The sequence below is a fragment of the Eublepharis macularius genome, chromosome 12 (assembly GCF_028583425.1).
Source record: "Eublepharis macularius isolate TG4126 chromosome 12, MPM_Emac_v1.0, whole genome shotgun sequence".
Lineage (NCBI taxonomy): Eukaryota > Metazoa > Chordata > Lepidosauria > Squamata > Eublepharidae > Eublepharis > Eublepharis macularius.
The window spans coordinates 76507316-76532203 of record NC_072801.1 but is presented as its reverse complement, the minus strand read 5'-3'; the positions used below and the strand labels follow the sequence as shown (position 1 = coordinate 76532203).

At 47.6% G+C, this 24888-nt stretch overlaps 2 protein-coding genes across 3 annotated transcripts; one reads left to right on the top strand and one right to left on the bottom strand.

Moving 5' to 3' along the window:
• Positions 1-3572: 3572 nt before the first annotated feature.
• Positions 3573-8249, bottom strand: MRPL52 (mitochondrial ribosomal protein L52). Its single transcript, XM_054995046.1, has 5 exons — positions 8081-8249; positions 6672-6756; positions 6348-6415; positions 5374-5438; positions 3573-3737 (listed from the first exon to the last, which is right to left on the bottom strand). Exons 1-5 carry the CDS (start codon positions 8106-8108, stop codon positions 3591-3593), a joined length of 393 nt encoding a protein of 130 aa, XP_054851021.1. The 5' UTR covers positions 8109-8249; the 3' UTR covers positions 3573-3590.
• A 2111-nt stretch (positions 8250-10360) lies between these two features.
• On the top strand, positions 10361-24815 carry SLC7A7 (solute carrier family 7 member 7). 2 transcript variants are annotated; one of them, XM_054992534.1, is made up of 10 exons: positions 10361-10415; positions 10935-11654; positions 16762-16887; positions 18083-18227; positions 20221-20344; positions 20596-20699; positions 21054-21150; positions 22448-22597; positions 23398-23581; positions 24507-24815. In XM_054992534.1, exons 2-10 carry the CDS (start codon positions 11141-11143, stop codon positions 24587-24589), a joined length of 1527 nt encoding a protein of 508 aa, XP_054848509.1. In that variant the 5' UTR covers positions 10361-10415; positions 10935-11140; the 3' UTR covers positions 24590-24815. The 2 variants fall into 2 exon arrangements, with proteins under 2 accessions (XP_054848509.1, XP_054848511.1); XM_054992536.1 differs by having other exon boundaries at positions 10365-10415; positions 11139-11654.
• Positions 24816-24888: the final 73 nt, after the last annotated feature.

Here is a 24888-nt window from a genome sequence, read left to right as displayed (position 1 = left end):
CCTCCTGCTCCTTTGCTTTGGCGTCACATTCATAATGAAGGATCCCAGAGCTAGGTTCCCTTGTTTTTTTTAATTTCGATGTGGGATTCTCTTTTAAGTGGCCTTTGTTTTTGCGTAATACCATTTTTGAAACCTCGATTCCTAGAAATTAGCTTCTGAAATCGGCATCACGATTCTGGGAAATTCTGAGTGGTTTGTTATTGTTTTGACGAGGGATGGATGCGATTGCGTTGGCTTATTGGGGAACAACATGTAAGCTCACGTGCTCGGGGGGGGGCACACGGATTTTCACACGGACTGCTGCAGAAATAGGGGGGGTCCAGGCTCGAGTCTCGAGGATCAAATTGGCAGGGAGAATTGGACAGGCTTTTGAAAGTATGCCATGTATTTATTCATGATTTATTTATTTAAGATATGCATCAAAAGTGGAAAGGGGGCTTCATTTAATAGCATCAACTGGCTTTTCTTGGGGGCAGCCTTCCACCCCGTCTATCTTGCCTGTTATGTATTTGTGTGCGTGCGTGCGGCCACTGAGAGCCATAGCTTACTAAAGGGATTGGGAAACAGTTAAAAAAACAGATTGTATTGTGAGAAAAAGGACACAAAAGAGTTGAAACAAACGAATTATTAAAAATACCCTACCAAGGTACTAGAATAAATGCATGACGCAGCCCCTGTATCCTGTCTCCGCCAACGTGACGGCAGTTAAACCACAACTCTCTCCGTAGTTCAATTGAGTCAGGAATAATTTGATGGATATGAACAAGGAAAGCCGCTAGACTGTCCCGCTCGCCCCAGTGCCCAAGGTGGAGGTGAAGTTGTGGATTAGAGCTAGGCTGTCACACCTGAACACAGTGTTGCATGACACTCAGACTCCGTCTCTTTCTCTCCCCCCCTTTCCCTCCTGCCTTGGCCGTCCTGTGGGTCCCGTGCGCTTGGCAGAGCCCCCTGGTGCTGATCTCATCATGCTTTCGTGGCTGCAACATCTGGAAGCAATTGCAGCTGTGGGGTGGGAGGGAGCAGTGTGTTCAAAACACAGCTGGAATCAGCAAGGCCGAGATGCTCGGGGTGGGGGAATGGAATAAGCTAGCACAACGCTCTTCTCCCCCCACCCCCAATTGCAGCAAGTTTAAAATCAGCAGCCCATTGGTCATAGCTACTGCCACGGGATGGAAAAGAGGAGGAGGGCATTGGAACGAAGAAAAGAAAATTCCTTCTTCAGTTCCCACCCCTGGCTGAGCCACTGACCCAAATTTGGACTCCAAGTTCCTGTATTCGAAAGCTAAACAGTCACAAGCAAAGTCCAGGCCTCGACCAGGGAGGGTTCAAGATCCGGCTTTGATATTATGGGATGAAGGCAGGCAGGCCATGCCAACCCAACAGATTTCTCTCCCCACTTCTGCCAGTGTTAACCCTGTGGGACTCCATCATGGCAAAAACCTTACTCCGTGCAACACACAAGCCTTCCCTTTCCTCCAAAGGACACGTTCCAGGGCTGAGGAAGAGGAAGGCCGGGGCCCGGGAGTATTGCTTTCATCGACATCTGGCTCTGGGAAGGGAACTGACACCTTGCCGCCCCTCCCAGCTGACCCTCCCATTCTCTCCCTGTTCCTTCCTGCGGGGCTGTGACCTCACCTCCAGCAAGCCGTGGTTCCCACCGGGCCAGGAGGGGAGCACGGAAAAAAAAGTGCAAGGAAAAGGGAGAACCCGCACACGGGGAGGACCCAGTACTGTTTTCCAAAAGAGGCCAGCATTCTTTCCACCCAGGCCTGCAGCCACCGTGCAAAGGCACAGCCTTGCTGGGATCTCCCCCAACTCCCTGCCCCCCTGACAAAATGCATTAGATCCTCAAAGCTCTCAGTATTCGAGAAGGGAGGGGAATACCTCACTTGCTAACGTTTCAGCCATCTTTTTGGCCCCTTGCCTGCTGTAGTCCTGCTGGCTGCACTCTGCATAGGCCTAGAGGCACTGTTACTTTACATGGTCTAGGGCTGAACTTTAGCCTTCAAAAAGAGGCGTCCTACCTGGCTCGAATGCCAGAACAGGCAGCAATGCAGTACTGAATTCGGCCCTGGGAGACACCACATGCAAAGTTCAGCCCCAGAGATATGTGGCTGTTCCTTTGCTAGGGTTGCCAACTTCCAGGTGGGGGCTGGCTCTCTCTCCAAATTAAAACTGATCACCAGAGTATAGCAATCCTTTTCCCTGGACAAAATGGCTAGTCTGGAGGGTGGACCCCATGGCATTATACCCTGCTGAGCTCCTCCTCCTCCCCAAATACATCTCCAGTCTCCCCAAATTTCCCAACTCAAGAGTTGGCAACACTGTTTTGGCCCACTGGCTTTTTTCATCTGCAAATGGGGACTGACTTGTGCCCGGCCCCACTTCCTTGAGTGCTACCAGCTGTTATGGGAGCTGTTTGCTTGGGACAAAAGCTGTGCCGATCTCTGTAACAGACGGACTACTTATGCACACGCGCACGCGCGCACACATGCAGAATGCAGAAACAAGCACCCTGACAGGCAAGGGTGGCCCAAAGAGCAACATCTCGCAAGCCACCATTAATAGCTATGACTCCCAGTCTAGACTCTTTGAAGACTCCAGGATGCTCCCTTACCAAATACATGCAGCCACTCTTGTGTAAGGCACCTCAACAATCTCAAGAGTAGCTGCAAGGAAAACCAGGGTCTTTAGCACCCTACAATCATCTTGGCCCTACTTTGCTGCAGCATAGTACTTAAGTGGCTGGGCTGCGAATCAGCATTCTGCTGTTTCGAATCCCACTGCTGCCACCTGTTCAGCAGGTGGCCTTGGGTAAGCCACTCCTCTCAGCCCTGGCTCCCCAGATGTATTGTGGGGATAATAATAACAGCGACTTTGTTCACCGCTCTGAGTGGACACTACCCTGTCCAGAGGAGTGGTATACAAGCGTGTTGTGATGATTAGTTTGGTTCCTAGAGAAGTGCAGCAAGTTTCAGCTCTAGAAATGGCCAGGGGGGGGGGGGGGAGGGAAGAAGGCTGGAAGTTGACCTGTTGTTCTGGCTGTTTGATTTATTGTTGTGCATTCTAACGTTTATGGTGTCACATGCATATCTAGAAACCGTGTGTGTGTAACTTTTAAATGTGTTCTGCCCTGGATGGCTCAAGCTAACGTGATCTTGTCAAATCTTGGAAGTTAAGTAGGAGTGGCCCTAGTTAGTACTTGGGTGGGAGGCTGCTAAGGAAGTCCAGGGTCACAACACAAAGGCAGGCAATGGCAAACCGCCTCTGTCTATAGCCTTGAAAATCCTACAGGGTCCCTTAATTACACCTTCCACCACCCAAGGGCCTACCCCGCTGTGCTGTCCCTTGTTTGGCAAGCCAAGGAAAGCGGTGTCCCTTTTGGAGCTGCTCACCCATCTGATGCTGCATCTGATGCTGCACACCCATCTGACACACACAGTGCGCAAAACGGCTACTCCACATAGTGGTGTGTAAAACAAAGTTCAAGGCAAGAAAAAGGATGCAAATCTGATACACCTCCTCCCTGTACAAGAAGTCTTACACATGAAGTCTCAAATTAGAACAAAAAATAGTATACAGATTAATATTTATTTTGGGATCAGTGGATGGAACCTTCCTTTGGGCTGGAGTCTGTTGCTTTGCTTTGCCTCAGCCTCTTGCTCTTCTTCTCTCTGCTTGGCCTTCCATTTCTCCATCCCATGGTCAATCTCTGAAGAGAGCTTGGCTACACGACGCTGAAGGAGAAGACAAGGCGTTAGTGGTATCTGAAAAAGTCCATCCCCCCAACATTTCTTTGTAGAGCAGAAAAACACAGGTCTTCTGCCATCTTACAGTAATACTTTGAAGGCATGTCTTCATCACAAGCCAAAACAGATTTAAAGGCAAAAGGACACAAAACATTGTGAAAGTTTTTGGGTTCTCCAGAAATTTTCTCCATGTTAGGCATTAAAAAAAAAGCAGAAAGGAAAGGAGAAAGAGGAAAAGAAAAAAATATGATGTTGTAGGCCCTGGTCTTCAGGCCTTTAGTATGCATCTCATTTAAAATGCCTGGGGCTAAACTGATGCTGGATGGAGTTGGTCCCAGGTTGCACCTTTGGCCTTCTGAAAAGAAGAAGGAAAAATAGAAGCCCCCAGTTGAAAATACAAGGACTGGTTGTTGGCCTAGTGTCTCCCAGACATAAAATGCCGCACACAGGTCCCTTAAATGGCTAAGGGAAAATGTGTTGGTTATAGAAACAAAACTGGAGATTTCAGATGAAGCACTAGATAAACATCAGTTGGGTAATATTTTTTATTTTATTTATTTACTTTATACCCTGCTTTCCCCCCTCATGGGGACACAAAGTGGCTCGCATCATTCTCCTCTTTTTATTTTATCCCCACAATAACCCTGTGAGGTAGGTGAGGCTGAGAGTTTAGGCCTGGCCATGGCAGAGTGGGGATTCAAACTTGGATTTCTCAGAAACACCACACTGACTCTTTACTTAGTGGGAGAGCAAGAAACCCAATAAACTGTCCAATGTTAGAGAAACATTTCATTTATGAAAGTTTTGTTTATTTTAGATCCAGAGAAGTTAGCCGTGCCAGTCTGTAGTTGCAAAATAGTAGAGTCCAGTAGCACTTTTAAGACTAACCAACTTTATTGTAGCATAAGCTTTTGAAAACCATAGCTCTCTCTGTCAGATGCATGCATCTGATGAAGACAGCTGTGATTCTCGAAAGCTTATTCTACAATAAAGTTCGTCGGTCTTAAAGGTGCTACTGGACTCTCCGTTATTTTGTTTATTTTACAATATATTACTTCCTAGAAGGCCAAATGAGCAAACTGATGTCAGCGCTTCAGAGTGCTGACAGAATGCAGAGAAGAGGACTGAAACACCATTTATCTTTTTCAGAACATTCAGTCTGATGAACTCCCAAAAGCAAAAAAATCTGACATGGTACTTTGTGTTCTTTTGGTTGGTACTCTTAACAAAAGGGCTTGTGCTTTTTGATTCAGGTCAGTCAAAGAAGACTGGGAGCTGTGTAAAGGAGTCTTCAACAAAACCTTAAGAGTTTGAAAAACCACAATTCCCAAGGTTCCTTAAGGGAAAAGATGGCTTTATAAACAGATTCGTATCTATAGCTGTAAGATAAATGGATCAGGAACCGTATCTTCCTGGACGCCTGACATCTCTTCCCAGATGAGTGAAGGAAAATTGCTGGCTGGGATTATCTAACATGTTCAGAGAACTTAATTCACAGGGTCCAAGGTTAAACTTGCCATTAGAAACTAGTTCCCCAGAGCTAACCCTCCCTGCTGTCCCACTCAAATTTTTGTGGTTTAAAAATACCTTAAATCCCACAAGGCACAACTAAGACCTCACTTACTGCAAACTCTCTGTTCTTTTCCTGCCGGCGAAGATAACCTTTCATTGGCGGAGCAGGGCGTCCATCTGGGAAGAAAGGAAAAAGAGTTTCAGAAGACATCTCTTTTGCACGCTCCTTCACATGTAATCTTGTGGATTTGTCACTAGGGAGTTAAGATCGCTTACGATGAGGGATGTGGGTTTTCTGGAAGAATCTGAACTGAATTTCTGATATCCCAAAGTCAATGCGGGTCTGATTTAGTGTGTCTGTTTAAATTATGTTTAACAAGAAAAATAAGTTGTCCATGTTCATCTTACAAGCTGTACAAATATTGCAACAGCTTTCCAGGATCACAAAAGCGTTAAACTGAAGTATTTGATTACGGAAAAGAAAAATGGAACGGACTCAGTGTTGTTAAACTGTTAAACGTGTGTGACAGATACAATACAAACCTTTATACAGAGAATCCCCAGTATGGTTTCTGTGGGTAACGTGGTGCTCACCTGCTTCTTTCCTGAAACATTCCTTTCCCAAAGCAAACACCTAACCCTGGCTTTTCTCCACTTATGGTACTTCAGAAGACCCCAGGCAGACTTTTGAGTCTGCAGAGACAGCCCGCTCAGAAACCACTGCCCCCGTTGTAAGAGGATGCTTGGCTGTGAATCTCCCAATATTTTGTAATTGCTCTCATATGGCAGCCATTTTGCGGTACCACTCACATCCTCAACATTTCAAAAGTCTTACAGGTTTAACAAGGTAGAGAAGCCCTATGCTAATACATACTCTTCTGAGGGTCAGCCACTTGAAAAGAATTGATTCCAGCTTTGAAAACCTCCAATTGTAGTAAGGTATTCATTCATTAAGCTAGAAATAAATTTTGTGAAACAATGAGATAATGAACTCATTATAATGATCTTGTGAATCGATACACTCAAGGAACAAAAGGAGTATACCAGCAACCAACCCCTCAGCACACATTCTCACATGCTTCTTACCAGCGAATGACCAATCAGGCAGGTCTGTGATGGGCCCGTATTGTGAACCGTTCCAGGGCAAACCCTGCCTGAAAAGGAACAAGAGGATCAAAGGCTTAATGCAGCTGCAGAAATTATGCAGAAGACAAGAGGAAAAATCACTTACAGGGAACCTTTGTCCTCATACAATTACATCCAGGCTTTTGCATACATTTCAGATGACATGGGTCGTTCCTAACAGCATACCAAACAAACCCCCATGATGCTCCTAAATCAAACTACAGGTTCCCCCTATGCCATTTTTAGGATTCCCCTTGAATTCTACCTTCCATCTCTGGCACTCACTTTAATCTCCACAGTTTACCAGCCTGATATGCAGTACTGCAATGGAGGCTCCGAGACACCAAAGCAATTTTTGTCAACTGAGATCCTAAGGAGTGAAAGCAAGATGAGAAAATACATGACTCAATGGTAGCAGCACCCTACAGAAAAACATTCAAGAGTCAGCATGCCATAGTGGTAAGAACATTCGATTAGCCCTGAGGAGACCATGGTTCAAATCTCTACTCTGCCATGAAACTCACTGGTTTATCTTGCCCAGTCGCTCTCTCTTGTAGCCTAACCTACCTCACAGGGTTGTTATGAAGATACAAGGGATGAGGGATAACCACATCTGCCACAGGCAGGATTAAAACCAGAAAAACAAACCGACCTTATAGGGTGGCTCATTGTAGCACATGACGGGTGGTCTATGGTGAGAACTGATGGCTGACCTGCTGCCACCTTTTGTTTTCACAGCAGGGTCAAAATTGAACTCATCTTAATGATGGCATGTTCATCAGTTGGGAGGCGAAAAAAGTACACATTTTACAGCAGGTCTCTTAATATACTGGGTAATCCAAACACCGCCATCACACAGCATTTCTGATAGCACGACGCCACCCTCAGAGAGTGCAATCCTATGGCGAGTTATTCCAGTCTAAGCATATTGAAGTCGTCGGGCTTACACTGAGGGAATTTTCCACAGGTTTCACCGTTACAGTAATGGTTTTGCAATATGTGCACTGCTGTTTTTAACAAATTGTATATTGATGTTTTTATACTGTTTTATGCTACCACGTTTTTACTTATACAATATATATGGTTGTAAACTGTTCTGAGCCAGCTTGCAGAGTTAACAGACTCTAAATCCAATTAAATAAATAAATAATAGAAGATCCAGGTTCAAATCTCTTTCTGCCAGTCACTTTCTCAGTCTCACCTACTTCACTGGTCTGTTATAAGGATTAACAGGGCACTTCTAGGCAGTTACTCCAATCTAAGCCCATTCATTTCAATGGGTTTAGACTGCAGTAACTTTGCATAGGATTGAATGTATAATGGAGGAAGAGAGAGCAATATGCATCGCCCTCAACTACTTGGAGGAAGGTTGGGATAAAAATGTATTAAGCAAATAAGTAAATAAAAGCTCAGCAAAGGATTCTATCTGCAATTGAAAGCACGTGCTTCATTTTAGGGTCAGAAAAAGCGGACTTTCTGATCACCAGAGCAGCATTTCAGTTGCCTTCAAAACTTCCTCATGCTAGGAAAATTGCAAAAAGCCGATATCCAACGCAGGAAAGCTAAAGCTCCTGCCTCAGGTACTACAGTCATTACCAAAGCTGCGTCGAATCCATTTTAGCATCGACCCAAACCAGAGATTGCAAGGCAACCCGCCCCCAAATAACTCTTTCCCGCATTTCAGACCTCCATACCCAGCTTCCTTGTCACGCAACTTGCCATCCTGACGATAAAACACGAGCAAAGAAACCAAAACGTGCGTTCGGCATTCACGACAGCGGCCCAGAGAAATTAAAACCGGCAGCCGCCATTTTTGCACAGAAACGCAGTGGACGCCGCCATTTTGAAAATATCCCCTCATCCCCGCCAAGGTTAACGATTTCGGAGGCTGGACGCTGCCATCTTGTACGGAAACTTTCGCGCCGCCATCTTGTACGGATAGTTTCAGAACTCTAAAAAGGGACCGCATGAAAGAATTAAAAAAGCAGCTGAAGGCTACAAAGGGGGGTTCGACTGGATAATCGATATATTTTTCGGAGCTGGAAGAAACATTCATGCTGACGTATTTTTGACAGCCATTTCGCCACAGCTTTCACAGGAAGCTAGAGCGGACGCCATTTTGTAAACGCCAGAAAGGTGGTCATGGGAACTGGAACATTGCTCTCTTCCGCCATTTTGGATGAGGGAACGCCTTCGGCCCTGCCTTTTCAGAAGAGGGTTGTCAAAAGCCCGCACGGAGGAATTGGCTTTCCTATGGATGATCTCTTTTATGATTAATTCACGCCCGTAGAGCTAGGAAAAGCCAGAATGGGGATTGTGTTGACGTCTACAGACGCCGTCGCTTCACGAGGGCAGGAAGAGTATATATCTTCCATCTTTGAAATGGGTAAAAGGGGGCCAGCGTTGCTAAGGAAGCGGTCGCTCTTGGTAACGAAAGAAACAATCGGCCTAGTCACGAGGCGGAGGAATTTGGATGGACTACGGAGGGATTAGGAGACTGGGGATTTGGAAGAGGCTAGATAGGATTCCTTCCCACTCCCTTTTAAGGGCCTCTGGGGTTTTTATTCTCATAAAGTATGGTTGCCAACCTCCAGGTGGTGGCTGGAGCTCTCCCGGAATTATAACTGGTCTTCAGGCCACAGGAATCAGTTCCCCTAAAGAATATGGCTGCCCTGGAAGGTAGAGTCCAGGGCATACCTTGGTGACTCTCTAGGCTCTACCTTCAAAAATCTCCAGGAATTTTCCAACCTGGAGCTGGCAACCAGCCAATAATGAACAGTAACTGGAACCCAGGACCTATTCCAAGGGATTCAGACACTTGAATAAACGTGCTTACATTTATGTGAAACACGTGTATTAATCTGCAGTAGCTTGGTGGTCTTACACGAATGGTGCCAGGCACCAGCTTGCTTCTGTTCACACAAGCTTCTGTTTGCATTTGCAGCTGTTCATGGCATTGGAAATGGAAGAGGCCAGCCTTTCCCCAATAGTTTGTTTCTGTTCCAGAAAAAAGCAACACCTGTTAAATTTCTGGCTGAGGTTCTCCTGTCTTAAAAGTTTTAAAATTTGAAAAGATTTAAAGGGAGGGCTGCAACAGCTGATCAGGCACTTCTGAGCTTAACTGCTCTCAATCATAGGGAGATTAAATTGTGGGTAAAGAGGTCTTTGTGCCCCCCTCCCAGCCTTATGCTTTAACAATGTGATTCCAGTCCCTTTTATTACTTTTGAATATGCGACCTAGTTGTGACCATTTCCCAAAGAAACCATTTCATAATGGAAGAGGTGTGAGTCTGTGTGTGCATGCATGTACGGCGGGCATTACTTTGGACTGGTTCAAGCATCCTAGTGACAAGAGGCCTCCCTTGCTGAAGAAGAGTTCTGTGTGAGTGGGAAATTTGCTCTCATAGCCTGACACAACACAGTGAAAAGTTATTAGGTGCACCACAATGGATCCCCACCTCCCTCATTTGCTGGTGTTTTCAGAAGTTAATCTGCTTCAGGACCTGTATACCCCGACAGGACACAAAGACGAGATGTTGGAACTTTCCATGACTTGCTGCCTTGACTGTCTTGGGTTGATGCCTTTTAGTTTGTGCCGGCTCTGTTGGTTGCAATCACAAGCTTTTGAGTTGCGCCCCTTCCTTCCTTGCAAAGAAAGAGTTCTGTGCAGCCTGGAATCCTCCTGCAATACTGGATACAGGACTTCTGCCACAGGAAATGACTGCATTTTCTGTGTATGTGTAGCACTTCGGCAGACAAGCTTGGACTGTTCCAGAGGGCACTACCCCAAGGAAGTTCCCAGCTCTGCCAGCCCCTTATCTTCTGTAGTGCTGAGGTAGGCTCCCCCTGCCCCCTCCTGGCATCAGACGGACCTTGGACTCGGTCAATGGCTCACCCTCCCTTACCCCCTCTCACCCCGCCCCCGCCACTCAGCTTAGTTCCTCAAGTTAAAAGTGCTGTCCCAGGGACTTCTTTCTCTTTATTGCTAAGCAGGCTGCTGGACCAGGACGGAGAACAAAGCCTGGAACGGTGAGTCTCTGTCAGGTCTTTTGCTCCCTCCCTCCCCACCCATGTCTCTTCCTGTCCTCTGGTAATTCCTGATTCCTACCGGTCACATGCCTCGCCCTGACAGAGGTTGCTTGTCTCCCGGAGTTGAAACCCGCAGCTCTGGCTCCCTGCCATTGTTCTGACCACTAGACGCCACTCCCCTTACAGAGCCGGAAACCCATGACTCCTGGCTCCCAGCTTCTTAAACCACCAGATACCACGTCTTTGGCCTCCTGCCTTTAGAGCTGGTGTCAAGGCAACCTGAACTCCCAGCTTGCTTGCTCTACTCATTAGGCACCTCTCCCAAATACTGCTGTCTGCTTCACTTGGGAACCTCATTCCCCTGTATTTTGGAGGCATAAAGTCCTTTCCAGTCCCTTGTGCAAACTCTGCTTTCATCCCAGAAGGAGGGAGAACTGGGCCCTTGTTCCCAGTATTTGGGAGAGAAACGCCAGTCCCCTTGTTCTTCCTTTCCTAATACTTGCTTCTCTCCTGATGTAGCATACACTCTAGGACGGGAAGGGCTCTGCCCCGACCAGCTTTCCACCCACCCAAACAAATTAGCGACCGCCTATCCACTTTCTCTCAAAGCAGCCCATGAGAACCGAGAGGAGAAAGTCCTTTGAGAAAGCCATCCTCGGGGGTGTGGGTAGTGCCTTCTACAAGTAAAAGTTTGCAACTGCACTTACCGCTCTTTCATTCAAGCTATGGCCAAGGCTACCCATTACGCGGAAGCCTCCCAGAGTGACACTCCAGCCAACACGATACCCAATGGGACCTCGGCCTCCTCCAGTCAGCCTCCTGAAGACTCCATGAAACTGAAGAAGGAGATCTCCCTGCTGAATGGCGTCTGCTTGATTGTGGGCAACATGATCGGCTCGGGCATCTTTGTCTCCCCCAAGGGCGTCTTGATGTACAGTGCTTCCTACGGCCTCTCCCTCGTCATCTGGGCCGTGGGGGGCCTCTTCTCCGTTTTTGGGGCACTCTGCTATGCTGAACTGGGCACCACCATCAAAAAGTCAGGGGCCAGCTATGCCTACATCTTGGAGGCCTTTGGGGAGCTGCCAGCCTTCATCCGTCTCTGGACTTCCCTCCTCATCATAGAACCTACCAGCCAAGCAGTCATCGCTATCACCTTTGCCAACTATTTAGTGCAGCCCATCTTCCCATCCTGTGAAGCACCGTATCTGGCTGGCCGTCTCCTGGCTGCTGTCTGTATCTGTGAGTGAGACCAGCAAGGGGTCCTGTGGGGAGGGAGGATTCGGTGGGCTTGGAAGGGAGGAGGGGGCTATTCCATAGCCAGGACTGGAGGGGCATTGCCAAGGCTGCAGGTGACCTGAAGGGCACCCTGTTCCTTATTATCTAATCTTCCTTTCTCTTTCCCCCACTCTCTCTTTCTCCCTCCTGTGGCTGTGACCTTCCCATCTCATTCAGTATGACCTTTCCCTTCCTTGGCATCACTTTTGGATTTTGATGCCATGGGGAGGGGGTGGGGGTGGGGGAGAAATGTCAGCTCTTGCATGTCCCCAGAGAGACCATCTTAGTTTTCTGAACTGGGCATAGGACTTAGGTGTCTTCTGACTGGGACCCTGGGCAAAAAGTCCAGGATGGGACACCCATACCCTCTTTATACCCTCAGTGCTTAGTTCTTGTGGCTCCTTCTTACATGCCCACGGTAATGCCAATTGCCACCTTGGGGCAGGTAGTTGTGAATTTCCTGCATTGTGCAGGGGGTTGGACTAGATGACCCTAGAGGTACCTTCCAACCCTATGATTCTATTCTTACCCAACCCACTGAACAAGAGTAAAGTGCCCAATTTTCTCCATGCATGTCCCTTCAGAAATGCACAGCTTTATTCCCACCACCATTTTCTTGCAGTCCAGCCAACTGTAGAGGTCTTCCCAGTACGGGTCTCTGGGCAATTGCCCAGGCTGCCTCATAGTAAAGACCACCCCTGGACATCCTTTCCTCTGTCTATTGGGTGCCTCTCTTTCCCAAATTTGGGGAAAGATTCCAAGTTCTGTGGCAGAAGACGCTGCTGTTGTCCCTGTTTGGACCCAGCCCCTGGCTGTCTGCTCCACTTAGAAACCTCATTCCCCTGGATTTTGGAAAGATTTCTAGCATTGCCGTGTATTTTGCCTTTTAACTGCCACTGGCCCATTAGAAATTAACCAGGTCTGGCTTTCCCGCTACTCCTCCAACAAGCTGGAGAGATGCATGACCTGTTTAATTTCTGCCTGTTGCGCAGTTGTTAAAAGCCACTGCAGTTCTAAAGGGGGGAAAAACCCAACAACATGCTCTTCCTAGTTACTGTAGCCTGCTAGGCCTCCTTGCGCTCTGGCAGAGCTGTAGAGAGAACAGAGGAACCCTGCCTCTTAGGCCCCCTTGTCCTGAGAGAGGAGGGGGTGGAAAGCGAAGCTGTTTTTAAACAGACATGTCAGTGCGTGCTTTGTGCTTAACTTGAGGCCTGCAGGGACATCGTTCTCTATTGCCAGGTTATGATTGGGGGTGTGGGGAGAGAGATGGAGAACAGAGGCCAAGACTCTCTGCGTGGGTACAAGCGCACTCTATTTCCCCCTTCTGTGTTTGTCTGGCTCTGGTGAGCCCGTGCAATGCTCTGTGCCTGCTTCTTCTGTGCTTTTCTGCGGTCTCTTGCTCTCTCTCTCATCCTCCTAACCTGCGGGTATTTCTGGGTCTCGCTCAGGAAACCAGTGACATCAGCTGAGCATCAGGCAGTGCTGAGTCGGCAGCACACGTCTGGCTCCGGCTGGCGAGAAACGCAGCGTCAGGCTCCCCAAAACCACTCCGGTTGCAACACAGGAATGTGCCGGCTGAGGAAGCAGAGGGCCCTGGGTCAGGCCTGAAAGCTGCTGCTGCTGCTGGTGTTTGCGTGCGGGTGGGAGAATAGGCTGATTTGCTGTCTGCAGGCCAAGAGTAGGGGTCGAGTGGCGTTGGATCTAGGATAAGATGCAGGCAGGAAAGTTCGTAGGGCTTTCCCTCTGTGCTCAAAGTGCTCCATGGTCATCTGCCTGACAGCCCTGAGGGCGAGCAGAAGCTACTGTCCTCCCCATTCCATAGGGTTGTCAATACTGGGTTGGGAAATTCCTGGAGATTTTGGGGGTGGAGCCTGGAGAGGGTAGGGTTTGGGGAGAGGGGAGAACTCAATAGGGTACGAGGCCATAGAGCCCACCCTCCAAATCAGCCATTTTCTCCAGGGGAACTATTCTCTGTCAGCTGGAGATTTGTTGTAATTCTGGGAGATCTCCAGGCACTATCTAGAGGTTGGCAACCTGAGCACTCCACCATATTTTGGATGGAGGAACTGGGAGGGATGGGGCTTTCCTTAGATCATTCTGACAGCGAACAGATGCAATTCCCCTTTGTAGGTCACGCTCCCAATTTTGGCTGCTTGCCGCAGCTTCCTGGGTGTAGCATTGCCTTTCTCCCAGGAGAAAGAGTAGACGCTAGGGTTGCCAACTCCAAGTTGGGAAATTCCTGGAGATGTGGGGGGTGAAACCTGGAGAAAGTGGGGTGTGGGGAGGGGAAGGACCTTGGCATGGCATAATTCCATAGAGTCCACCCCCAGGTGAACTGATCTCTGTGGCCTGGAAACCAGTTGTAATTCCGGGAGATCTCCAGCCACTACCTGGCAACCCTAGTAGATGCTGTACGAGTATAGACTTTCATCCTCAAGGGAGGTTGCCAACACTTGTTCTTTTGCATCTCTTTTGAAATCAGAACAAGGAAAAAGGCAATCTGTGAATGGTCTTAGGCACATTTGGGGGCCTTGAGTTTTTCCAGACATGGTGGCATTGAGAACTCACGTGACCTACGTCTATGCGATTGGGATCATGCTGCCTTGTGGTTTGATGCCATCACTGGGAGGGGGTAGGATTTGGGGGAAACTGGTAAGGAGAGGACTGGATTGGAGGCAGGCGGGGGGGGGCGGGACTCCCAAACGTGGGAGGAGCCAAGCGGAAATGCAAGAAGGTCTTATTGATTGTGGTTTCTCTGTTCTAGGCATGTTCCTTGCCTGATAAGAGAAAGGAATTTATTGCCGTGTTTATAAAGAAGCAAGTGTTGTTTTTGAGGTGTCCCCAATTTCCCCTTCCCAAGAGGAAAGTGGCCTTCTGTACCCGGAACCAGGAGGGGAGAGGATCGGAGCCTGGCAGCCTTCCCCATTCCCGGGCTATCTCCCCCCTCCAAGGTTTGGGTGTCTGGCAAAAAGCCAACTCCTGCACAAACCCCGAAGCCACAACAGCTTGTTCCTGGAATAAAGATCAAGGTTAAAAGGATTCCAAAGTCGTGACAGGCCGCAGGGGAGAGCCGTGAACTTGTGCACTCCTTTTGGAACTCGAGGCGGAACCTACAGAGACTTCCCCCCTGACTCCCTTCTGCTTGTTCTAATCCCAGATATCCGTTCACGCATTTGTTACAGTACTCATGAGCCTTTGCAGACGAACGAATCCACACACGTACCCGGGATTTTATTCAATGCATTATTTGGGATGTAGTGATGCGCTTAGATGGTTTGAAAGGTCTGTTCAATGGCCAACTAGACATGAGGGATAAAAGATCCTCCATGTTCGGAGGCAGTATACCCCAGTTGCTTGTTGGGGGGACAAGTAGGGAGTAGGCTGTTGGTGGAGGGTATGCTTTGCTTGCCAAAGATCCCGCAATCAATTTCTGGCGTGTCCGTCCAAAGGATTTGGGGTGGCAGGTGTGGGAAAGAGCTTTCTGTGCATGAGACCTTGGAAAGTGGCTGCCTTCTAACCTCAGATGGACTGAGGCATAAGACCTGCTTAGATGGAATTTCATGGGCAGGCTTACCAACCTCAAGGAAGGGCCTGAGGTTCTCCTGGAATTACAAGTGATGTCCCAACTGCAAAGACAAGTTCCTCTGCAGGGAATGGCAGCTTTGGAGGATGACCTCTATAGCATCATGTACTGCCGAGTTCCCTTCCCAGATCTCCAGGAATTTCCCAAGCTGGAGCTGGCAACCCTAATGATGGGTGATTTGTCATACAAACTGCACACAGTCTCATCAGGTTGTACTATTCATGACAAATATTTAGTGATCCAGACGAGTTAGCCATTTTAGTCTATAGTCGCAAAATAGTAGAGTCCAGTAGCACCTTTAAGACTAACCAACTTTATTGTAGATGCATCTGAAGAAGAGAGCTGTGGTCCTCGAAAGCTTATGCTACAATAAAGTTGGTTAGTCTTAAAGGTGCTACTGGACTCTTAAATATTTAGTGGGATCTCTCTCTTGCTCTTTGTCATACGATGTAGAGAGAACCACACACTCTGTCTTGAGCACCTTGGAAGAAGGATGGGATAAAAAGATAGGCAACTTGACTAATTACGCTCAAGGGCAAACATATCTGTGTAGCTGAAAGGGCAAGGGGGGTCCAGACAGGATGGAGCCGAATGGCTGCCCCTGAGTTCTGTGGGACAAAATCAGGGACATGCCTGCAGTTGGTGATGCTGCTCGGATGGGGACAATTCTGTTTCTTCCCTGAAATGGTGCCGAGGGTCAGGGTCCAGATTTATCCCTAATTCCAGTAGCATCTCAATAAAGTGTATCTTCCCTTTCTTCCATGTGAGTAAGCATAGCTGTTTCCTTCTATGTGAGATGTAGGGGGATATCATCCCATGAGACAGGCGGTGTGGGTTTTTATGGGACTGGCCTCTGGGGTGCCATGTGTTTTCCCCAGATGTTGGGGTCGCTAGCAATCACTAGTTTTGTTCTTCTTCACGGTGTGCCCCCCTCATTTTAATTTGGAGCCAGGAAGAAAGTATGTGGGATGCACCCAGAAAGACTTCAGTGGTAGCCCATTTTAAAAAATTAATCATAGAATCATAAGGTTGGAAGGTACCTCTAGGGTCATCTAGTCCAACCCCCTGCACAATGCAGGAAATTCACAAATACCTCTCCCCATCACACTCAGTGACCCTTATTCCATGCCCAGAAGATGGCAAAACACCATCAGGATCTCTAGCCAAACTGGCCTGGGGAGAATTGCTACCTGACCCCAAGGTATTGATCGGCCTTACCCTGGGCATGGAAGAAGGGGCCATGAGAACTAAACACTGATGTAACCCTTCCAGTCCTCCCTCTCATAATCTGCCTAATCAGTGGATGATACATGTGCGTCTCTGTGTGAAAAGTTATTTGAGGTCCAAAACAAGGATGAAGGGAGAATCCATTTCTTTTACTTGGATGTCGTCTGCAGCTGTGCACACTTTCACTCAACGGTTGGGATCTGAGGGGCGCGGTCCATAGCGCCCGTGTCTTGGGGTGACAGGGTCTGTTCTCTTTTACAGGTTTACTCACTTTTGTGAACTGTGCCTATGTGAAGTGGGGCACTCGGGTGCAGGATCTGTCCACCTACGCCAAAGTGTTGGCTCTCATTGCCGTGATCATTGCTGGCATAGTTTGCATCGGACAAGGTACTCAAATCTTCACCCTGGTTTCTTCCGGTCTTGATGATTTGGGATTTTTTATCTATACATTCATTAACCACACATTGCATTTAGGCTTCACAATAACCATGTGTAGTAGGCCTTGCTTTCCTTTCTACAGAGGGGAAACTGAGCCAGAGAGCAAGTGGTTTGCCTCAAGTAACTTAGTGAGCATGAGGAGGTGGTGAAATTCGAAGTCAGGTCCAAACATATACTCCTTATATACTTTCTGTCTTACGTTGTTTGGGCTAGTTTACACAAGCCTGTTCATCATGAAGACTGCAGGCATAAATGACGACTTGTCTGTGTGAATGAACTGCCGCAGGAGGTGGTGGCAGCTTCAAGCATAGACAGCTTCAGGAGGGGATTGGATAAACATATGGAGCAGAGGTCCATCAGTGGCTATTAGCCACAAGGTATAGATGGATCTCTCTGTCTAAGGCAGTGATGCTCTGTATTCTTGGTGTTTTTTTTGGGGGGGGGGAGAATCAGTGGGAGGGCTTCTAGTGTCCCTTCCCCACTGGCAGACCTCCTGAGGACACCTGGTTTTTGGCCACTGTGTGACACAAAGTGTTGGACTGGATGGGCCATTGGCCTGATCCAACACGGCTTCTCTTATGTTCTTATGTTCTTAACCATTATAATTCCACAGCTAGGACATTCATATCACTGCACATCTCAGGCACGGTGCTTTTATTTATTATGTGTTTACTCGTTTGATTCATACCCCGCCTGTTTCCCCAGTGGGGGGACCCAAAGCAATTTACATCATTCTCTTCTGCTCTGCTTTACCCTCCCAACAGCCCTGTGAGGTAGGTGAGGCTGAGAGTATAGGACTGGCCCAAGGTCATTCACAAAGCTTCCATGGTAGAGTGGGTCTCCCAGATCCTAGTCTGACACTCTAACCACCACAGTGTTGGCTTTTTAGTGGAGCTAATGTATACTTGGAAGGAAAGGCAGCACGGTATAGCCCACTTTTGGATGGGAGACCAAATGCCAAGGAAGACTCTGCAGAGAAAGGCCACCTCTGCTTCTCACTTGCTTTGAAAGCCCCAGCAGGGGTTGCCATAAGTCATTTGTGACTTGACGGCACTTTACACGCAATTTACACTCTTCCTGCCATTGATGAAGAATCAAGGGATAGACAGGCATGTGTGAACTGACACGTCATCTTCCTCTACAGGACGTTCCGAGAACTTTGCCGACTCTTTTGAAGGGTCCTCTTGGCACGTGGGGAACATTGCCTTGGCGCTGTACTCGGCCCTCTTCTCCTACTCTGGATGGGATACCCTCAATTTTGTCACTGAAGAAATTAAGAATCCCGAAAGGTAAGCATTCAAACTGCAGTGTTACATTGCTAGGAAAATACAATTCTTTTCTTCAGTTATGCTCTGCAGCATGGGTCTTCAAGCGCCTGTTGGATAGTACCTGTTCTGTCTCTGGGCATAAACAGCACAACTCTCGCTACCTGTGCTGTGTAACGGCCTTAAAACCAATGCTTGGTTTGTCCAAGAGGGGGCTTATAAAGGGAAGCAGCAACTGGTGAGCTGTGAATGGTTGGGGGTGTTCCTTATCAATTTTAACCCCCTCCCCACCTCCCACCAGTCTTCAGCCTTTCCTTGCTGCCCAGGTGAAACTGACAGGAGCTTTACCATATTTCACTGTAAGGTTAGTTAATTTTCAGTTGTTTGCTGTCTGAGCCCTGTGCATTTTGTGTGCTAGAATATGCATACTCTAGTCTGCAAAAGGAAAAATAAAAGTAGCAGTGTGTGTGCACCTCAGTTATATTCCCCCCCCCCCGCTCCCAATTCTGGGAGTAAAGCATAATTGGTAGGAGGTCAGCGCTCCTTTTAGCTCCACAGTGTTCATTAAAATTATCAGGCTTTGGTTGGGTTGAGTTTGTGTGGAGAGAGATTGTCACCTAGTGGCTAACATTAGGCACTGTAACTTGGTCAGAGGAAAATTTTGTCAGTGCCGTGGTTTCTGTTCCAGGCTTGGTGACGGAGAAAACCCACTGGCTTTTGTAAAGCAAAATGCAAATGGGAATCTAAGGATTTCTTTTGCTTACCCATTGGATCATGATAGGAATGCTGATTAAAAAGGTAAAGGTAGCCCCCTGTGCAAGCACTGAGTCATTACTGACCCATGGGGGAGACGTTACATCACGACGTTTTCTAGGCAGACTTTTTACAGGGTGGTTTACCATGGCTTTCCCTAGTCATCTACACTGATTAGATTGAATGCAAAAGGACAGCAGGGCTACCTTGTAGTCTTCCTACAAGCGAAACGATCCCTAAGTTCAATTATGAAGCAGAAGACTTTGCATTTTGTGCTTAGTCGGAAACGTTTTCATCAGCCCTCACTTTTCAAAAAAAATTCAAAGACTTTATTAATTAAATAAAACATCCTTATACATATAATGATAACATTCGATGATAACATGAGGTTAACTGATACAAAATGTTGAACACGTAGATTTTGACAAATTATATCATTACAAGTAGGTAACTCTTGTTCTGGAAAAGCTTTGCTACTATAAGTAGTAAACATGTATATAAAACATCATTGTTCTAAAATAGTTTGATATAAGAAACTTGAAGGCTGCTTGTCATTTTTGTCAATTAATGCGAAAAAGGGCATCCATTTTTCATAGAAATTTGGTTTTTTATTAGGTGAATTCGAACACTGGATCCTTTCAGTAATTTTTTCAACTATAAACTGATCCCAGACCCGGGAATACCATTGTGCTACTGATGGAGGGGTGTGTTTGTTCCAATTGAAGCCCTCACTTTTTAATGTCACAGTTATAACAGAGTGTGACAATATTGCTTGTAAAGCAAGCAAACAAAAAATAATTCCAGACGATTACATTAGAAAAGAGCAAGAGTCCAGTAGCACCTATACGACTAACAAAATGTGTGGTAGGGTATTAGCTTTTGTGAGTCACACCTCACTTCTTTCTAATTTGTGGTAACGTATGAGCTTTTCTGAGTCACAGATATCTGAAGAGGTGAGCTGTGACTCACGAAAGCTCATGCCCTACCACAGATTTTGTTAGTCCTATAGGTGCTGCTGGACTCTTGCTCTTTTCTACTGCTACAGACAGACTAACATGGCTACCCATCTTGATCCATCTCCATAGAAGATAACAGTGAGCCCTGGAACAGGGGATCGAGATTCTGTGAGCAAAGCTTCGTGGAGCCGCGGGTTGGAGTAATTGTGGGGCGTCGGCATATTCTGCTGGTCCTGGGTCTGGGCCAAGGGAGGCATGGGGTGCAGAAGGGAAGGGTCTTACCATTTCTCTCTTTGCTGTTCTCTCAGGAATCTGCCCCTCGCCATTGGCATCTCCATGCCAATCGTCACGGTGATCTACATCATGACCAATGTGGCATATTACACGGTGCTGAGCAAAACGGACATCCTGACCAGTGATGCTGTTGCCGTGGTGAGTAGCCTCCTCCCTGGTTGGTCACGATGGAGTCCAGTCGGCGGATACCGGGGAGCCTTTCCTGTGGGTGCCACAAGACTCAAAGGAGCTGCTTCGAAGTATGCTCGTTTCAGTGGGAGTCTCAAACAGGCCATGTCAACCATTTTATCAAGGATTCTGGCTGGCTCTCCCAGGGTAAACATCTCCCACTGGGTGGAAATTTAGACCTGGGACCTACAGGTTTCATTTTCACGGGCTTCCATTTGCAGACCTTTGCTGACCAAGTATTTGGAGTGATGAACTGGACCATCCCGCTGGCTGTAGCACTGTCCTGCTTTGGAGGCCTGAATGCCTCCATTTTAGCAGCTTCCAGGTAGCCAATTTCTCTCTCTTTCTCTGTATACATATGTAGCCTGCCTGAGGATTGATTTACAAATAAGTTGGGATTTCTCCCCAGAGTGATCTTACGAGATCAGTTTTGCTCAGGTGACCTAAGTGGGGGAACTAGTAAGTCATCCGCTGATGCTTGGAGCTGTCTTGTGGGAACCGATGGGTGGAGGCAGTCTTGCATTTCAGACAGGAGTATCCCAGGTGATGTGGGGCTTCAAAGGCTGTTCTGTGAGACACTCTACTCTTTATGGTGCCACCCCCTCCATCCCCAGTTGTGGGTCATGTGGATCCCCTTCAGTTTCACTCCATAACTTTCTCACACTCCCTCTTTTTGCAGGCTGTTTTTTGTCGGTTCCCGTGAGGGACAACTGCCCGATGCCATCTGCATGATCCATGTTAAGCGCTTTACGCCTGTACCAGCCCTGCTCTTTAATGTAAGCCCTAGAGATGGGGGACAGCCCAGGCTGCACACTGGTGTAGGGGCGGGAAGGGCAAGCCCTCGAAAAAGTCAGTTCAGTTCAGAGTTTATTGTGTATAGCCGTAGGCCATCACAAAATTACGTACAAAGATCTGAAGCAATATAAAGCAGACACATGTTGTTTATGCCGTATGCTAGTCCAAAGTCAAAATTCACACCCCCACCATCCGCATAATACTTTTTATCAGGACCAACTAAAATGACACAAAATACTGTTTTGTGTCATACTAGTTGGTCCTAATAAAAGGCATTATGTGGCTACGGGACAACAGCCTTCAAGGGATTAGGGCCTGCAAAGGTTACTTACAGTGTAATCCTAAACAGAGATACTCCAGTTTAAACTCATTGATTTCATTGGGCTTAGACTGGAGTAACTCTGCTTAGAATTGCACTGGTAGTTAATCACCAAAAAATCTTGTGCGTAATTACAAGATGCTCCTAGTTAGTCACGCAGCACATTTTTTTTAAAAAAACCTTTAATTACATTCCGCACAAGGAAAATCTTACAAGAGGCATTCCTCCTCCTCCTCTCCTGCAAGGGAGGGAACACTTCTTTTAAGATGATGCCCACCAAGATGCATTTGAGCATCATCTAAAAATGATGTTCCTCCAGAACTGTTTTCCTGTGCAAACTTACACATACTGAATCGGTAGTCAATAAAAGCACAACTGATGAATTGGCTTAGTGTAATTCCCTTATAAACAGACCCATTTCCAAAAGGTAGGGATTTGTGTGTGTGTGTGTAGGGGGGAAACCTTTGGATTCCTTGACAAGGAGGTGGAAGCGCCGCAAAAATGGAGGATGATTGCTCTTGACAGAGACCATCCAAACATCTGATTAAACCTGACATAAAGCAATCCCAGAAAATGTGCTGAAAGCCTTGAATGTTGTTCTGTCTTCGAAGATAAGCCAAATTAGGTCTGATCAGATTTTTTGATGGGATTCTTCAACAAAGCCACCCAGACTCCTGTTCCCTCTGATCTCCTCAGGGGAAAAGTGACCTCAGACATGATGAGGAGCTACCTGAAGTGACACCAAGCCACCATCTTGGGAAGGCTTGTTATTCTACTGTGGGGAATGAGATATGTGTGGCTCTGTCTCTGGGAAAACTGGGTTCATGGGGATACAGTAGCTATTGCATGGGGCTTCAGTGGATCAGTGCCTGTTCTGACTAGGTCAGATGTGTGTGGGGAGAGTAGATCCCACAAACCCTTTTGGGGCCACTGTTTCATGCTTTTGATCTTTGTCCCAGGGAGCCATGGCTTTGGTCTACCTCTGTGTCGAGGACATCTTCAAGCTGATCAATTACTACAGTTTCAGCTACTGGTTCTTTGTAGGCCTCTCGATTGCAGGGCAACTCTACCTGCGCTGGAAGGAGCCCTCGAAGGAACGGCCCCTCAAGGTGAGGAAAAGGCCCTCAAACTGGGATGGGCAAGCATGCACGATCATGGCCAAAGCATAACTCACCTGTCCTAAGTGATCTTGATGATGCAGATCCAAAGACATGTTTGGATGAGATCCAGGTTTTGGAACCTGGTCTTGGAACTTGAGAGTTAGGTGGGTGAAGTGGTTAGAGTGTTGGACCCTAAATGGGGGGGATCCAGGTTCAAATCCCCATTGTGAAGCTGGTCTCACTCTTATCAGTCTAATCTACCTCAAAGGCTTGTTGCGAAATGAGAAAGGCCATACTAAGCTTTGTGGAAGACTGGATGAAAATATCCTAGACAGGTTGTATTCTTTGCAACCTTTCTAGAAATCGGCCAATGGTGGTATATCACAGTTGCCTTTTGGCCCAGCCCTGCCCTAAAACCAGCTCTCTTCAACTGGAGAAGGTCATCTCTGTCCCATTTTTTATCATACTTAATAGACAATGTGGTGTAGTGCTTAGTGTTGGACTATGATCTCGGAGACCTGGGTTCGAATCCCTACTCTGCCACAGCAGCTTTCTGGGTGGCTTTGGGCCAGTCACACACTCGCAGCCTAACCTACCTCACAGGGATGTTATGAAGATAAAATGAAAACACTGTAAGCTGCTTTGGATCCACATTGGGAAGAGAGGTGTAAACTGGAGAGTATAAGCAAAGTCAATAAAAAAACAGCCAGAGCAAGACAACTGGAGAGTACCTGCTCTAGCCTCCAGGAAAGCGTTAGTGGAGGAGGCAAGAAAGTCACTGTATGTTGTCGGCTTCTTTCCCCCACCAGCTCAGCATCATCTTCCCGGTGGTCTTTTGCCTTTGCACTATCTTCCTGGTTGCCGTTCCCCTCTACACCGACCCCATCAATTCCGCCATTGGCATCGCCATCGCTGCTTCCGGGTTGCCAGTCTACTTCCTGGTGGTGCGGGTCCCTGAGCACAAGAGGCCGCAGTGCCTCCGGCGAGCTGTCGGTGAGTAGGACACGCTGCGTTTCTCTGATTTCATAAGCTGCCCCCACTGAAGACACACACATTGCTAGAGCAGCCACAGGCAAAAACTGGCGATGGGTACGGGATTCAGCTTGAGCAGAATTTCAGGGGCCTGCTTGGCTCTCCCTTCTCCCCTTGGTCTAGCAGATTTAGACAGGCTGAAGAATTTTAAAAGCTGGGGGTAGGAGATTTTCTCTCTGTAGGGCCTTCAAGACTTTCTAGCTTTGATCCATTACCCTACCAGCGAATCCTGATGTTTCCCTCTCCTGACTGGAGTAGGCCATGGTATGTTCCTAGGGGGAGCAGCAAATCATTCTGACCTTCTGTCAGCAGTAATAAAGAGGTAAAGTCCAAGATCTGTTTATTAGACAGAATCAGATATAGCTGTTTATGGGGCGCTGTGATCATAGTTAACACCCCCCCGTGCTGGCCAATCTGTTTAGTTCTTCCCTAAGGCTGTCCATGTTCCCTAAGGCTGTCTACGAAGTCCTCCGATTCCTCATTTTTCATCTCCCTCCCTCCCAACTTGTTCCTCATTTCTCCCTTCTCCTCTCCCCACTTCTGAATCCTTGCCATTCTTTAAACCTCTCCACTTCTCTGCCCCCGATTCCTCCCACGCTGCCTTCTTGTGACCAGTTATGGCTCTTCATTGGCCCCCGACAGTTTCCCAGCTCAGATCTCCCCCTAGGCAGCTTGGTGGCAGGTCGCTGGATGGATGCTGCAGTCCAGGTGTGAATCCACTGAACGCCCCAAATATGCCAGGCACTTGTGCTTCTCTGCCCAAACACCAGCTTCGCGGTGGATAGTGGAACAGCGACTTGGCTGGGAGTGGTGGTGGTGGTGGTGGAGTGGTTACAGCTGGTCAGTTTCCCGTTTTGACTCCTGGCCTGATCTGTTCTCTCCGCAGCCTCCGTGACGTGGCTTATCCAAATCCTGTCTTTGTCCGTCCTGACGGAAATGGATCCTGACACAGAAGCCAAGTCTCAATGACAGAGAGGTTGCCGGTGGGAGGCTGGACTCTCCTCCCTGCCCTCTCCTTTGATGGCGGACTTTTCCCTGACCTCTAATTTATTATTTGCTATGTTGCTGGACTGTGTGTGTGTGTGTGGGGGGGGGAACCTGCTGTTGGACCTAAGGGACCTTCGCCTCCTTGGTGCGCAGAGGGACCACCCCCCAGCTGCTGCATCCCCAATAAACCCTCAGCACTCCGCAAGGTCCACTAGGATTTTTATCAGTACCTTCTTGTACCTTTGACAATTGGTCTTAACATCAACTCTGTCCCACCGCAA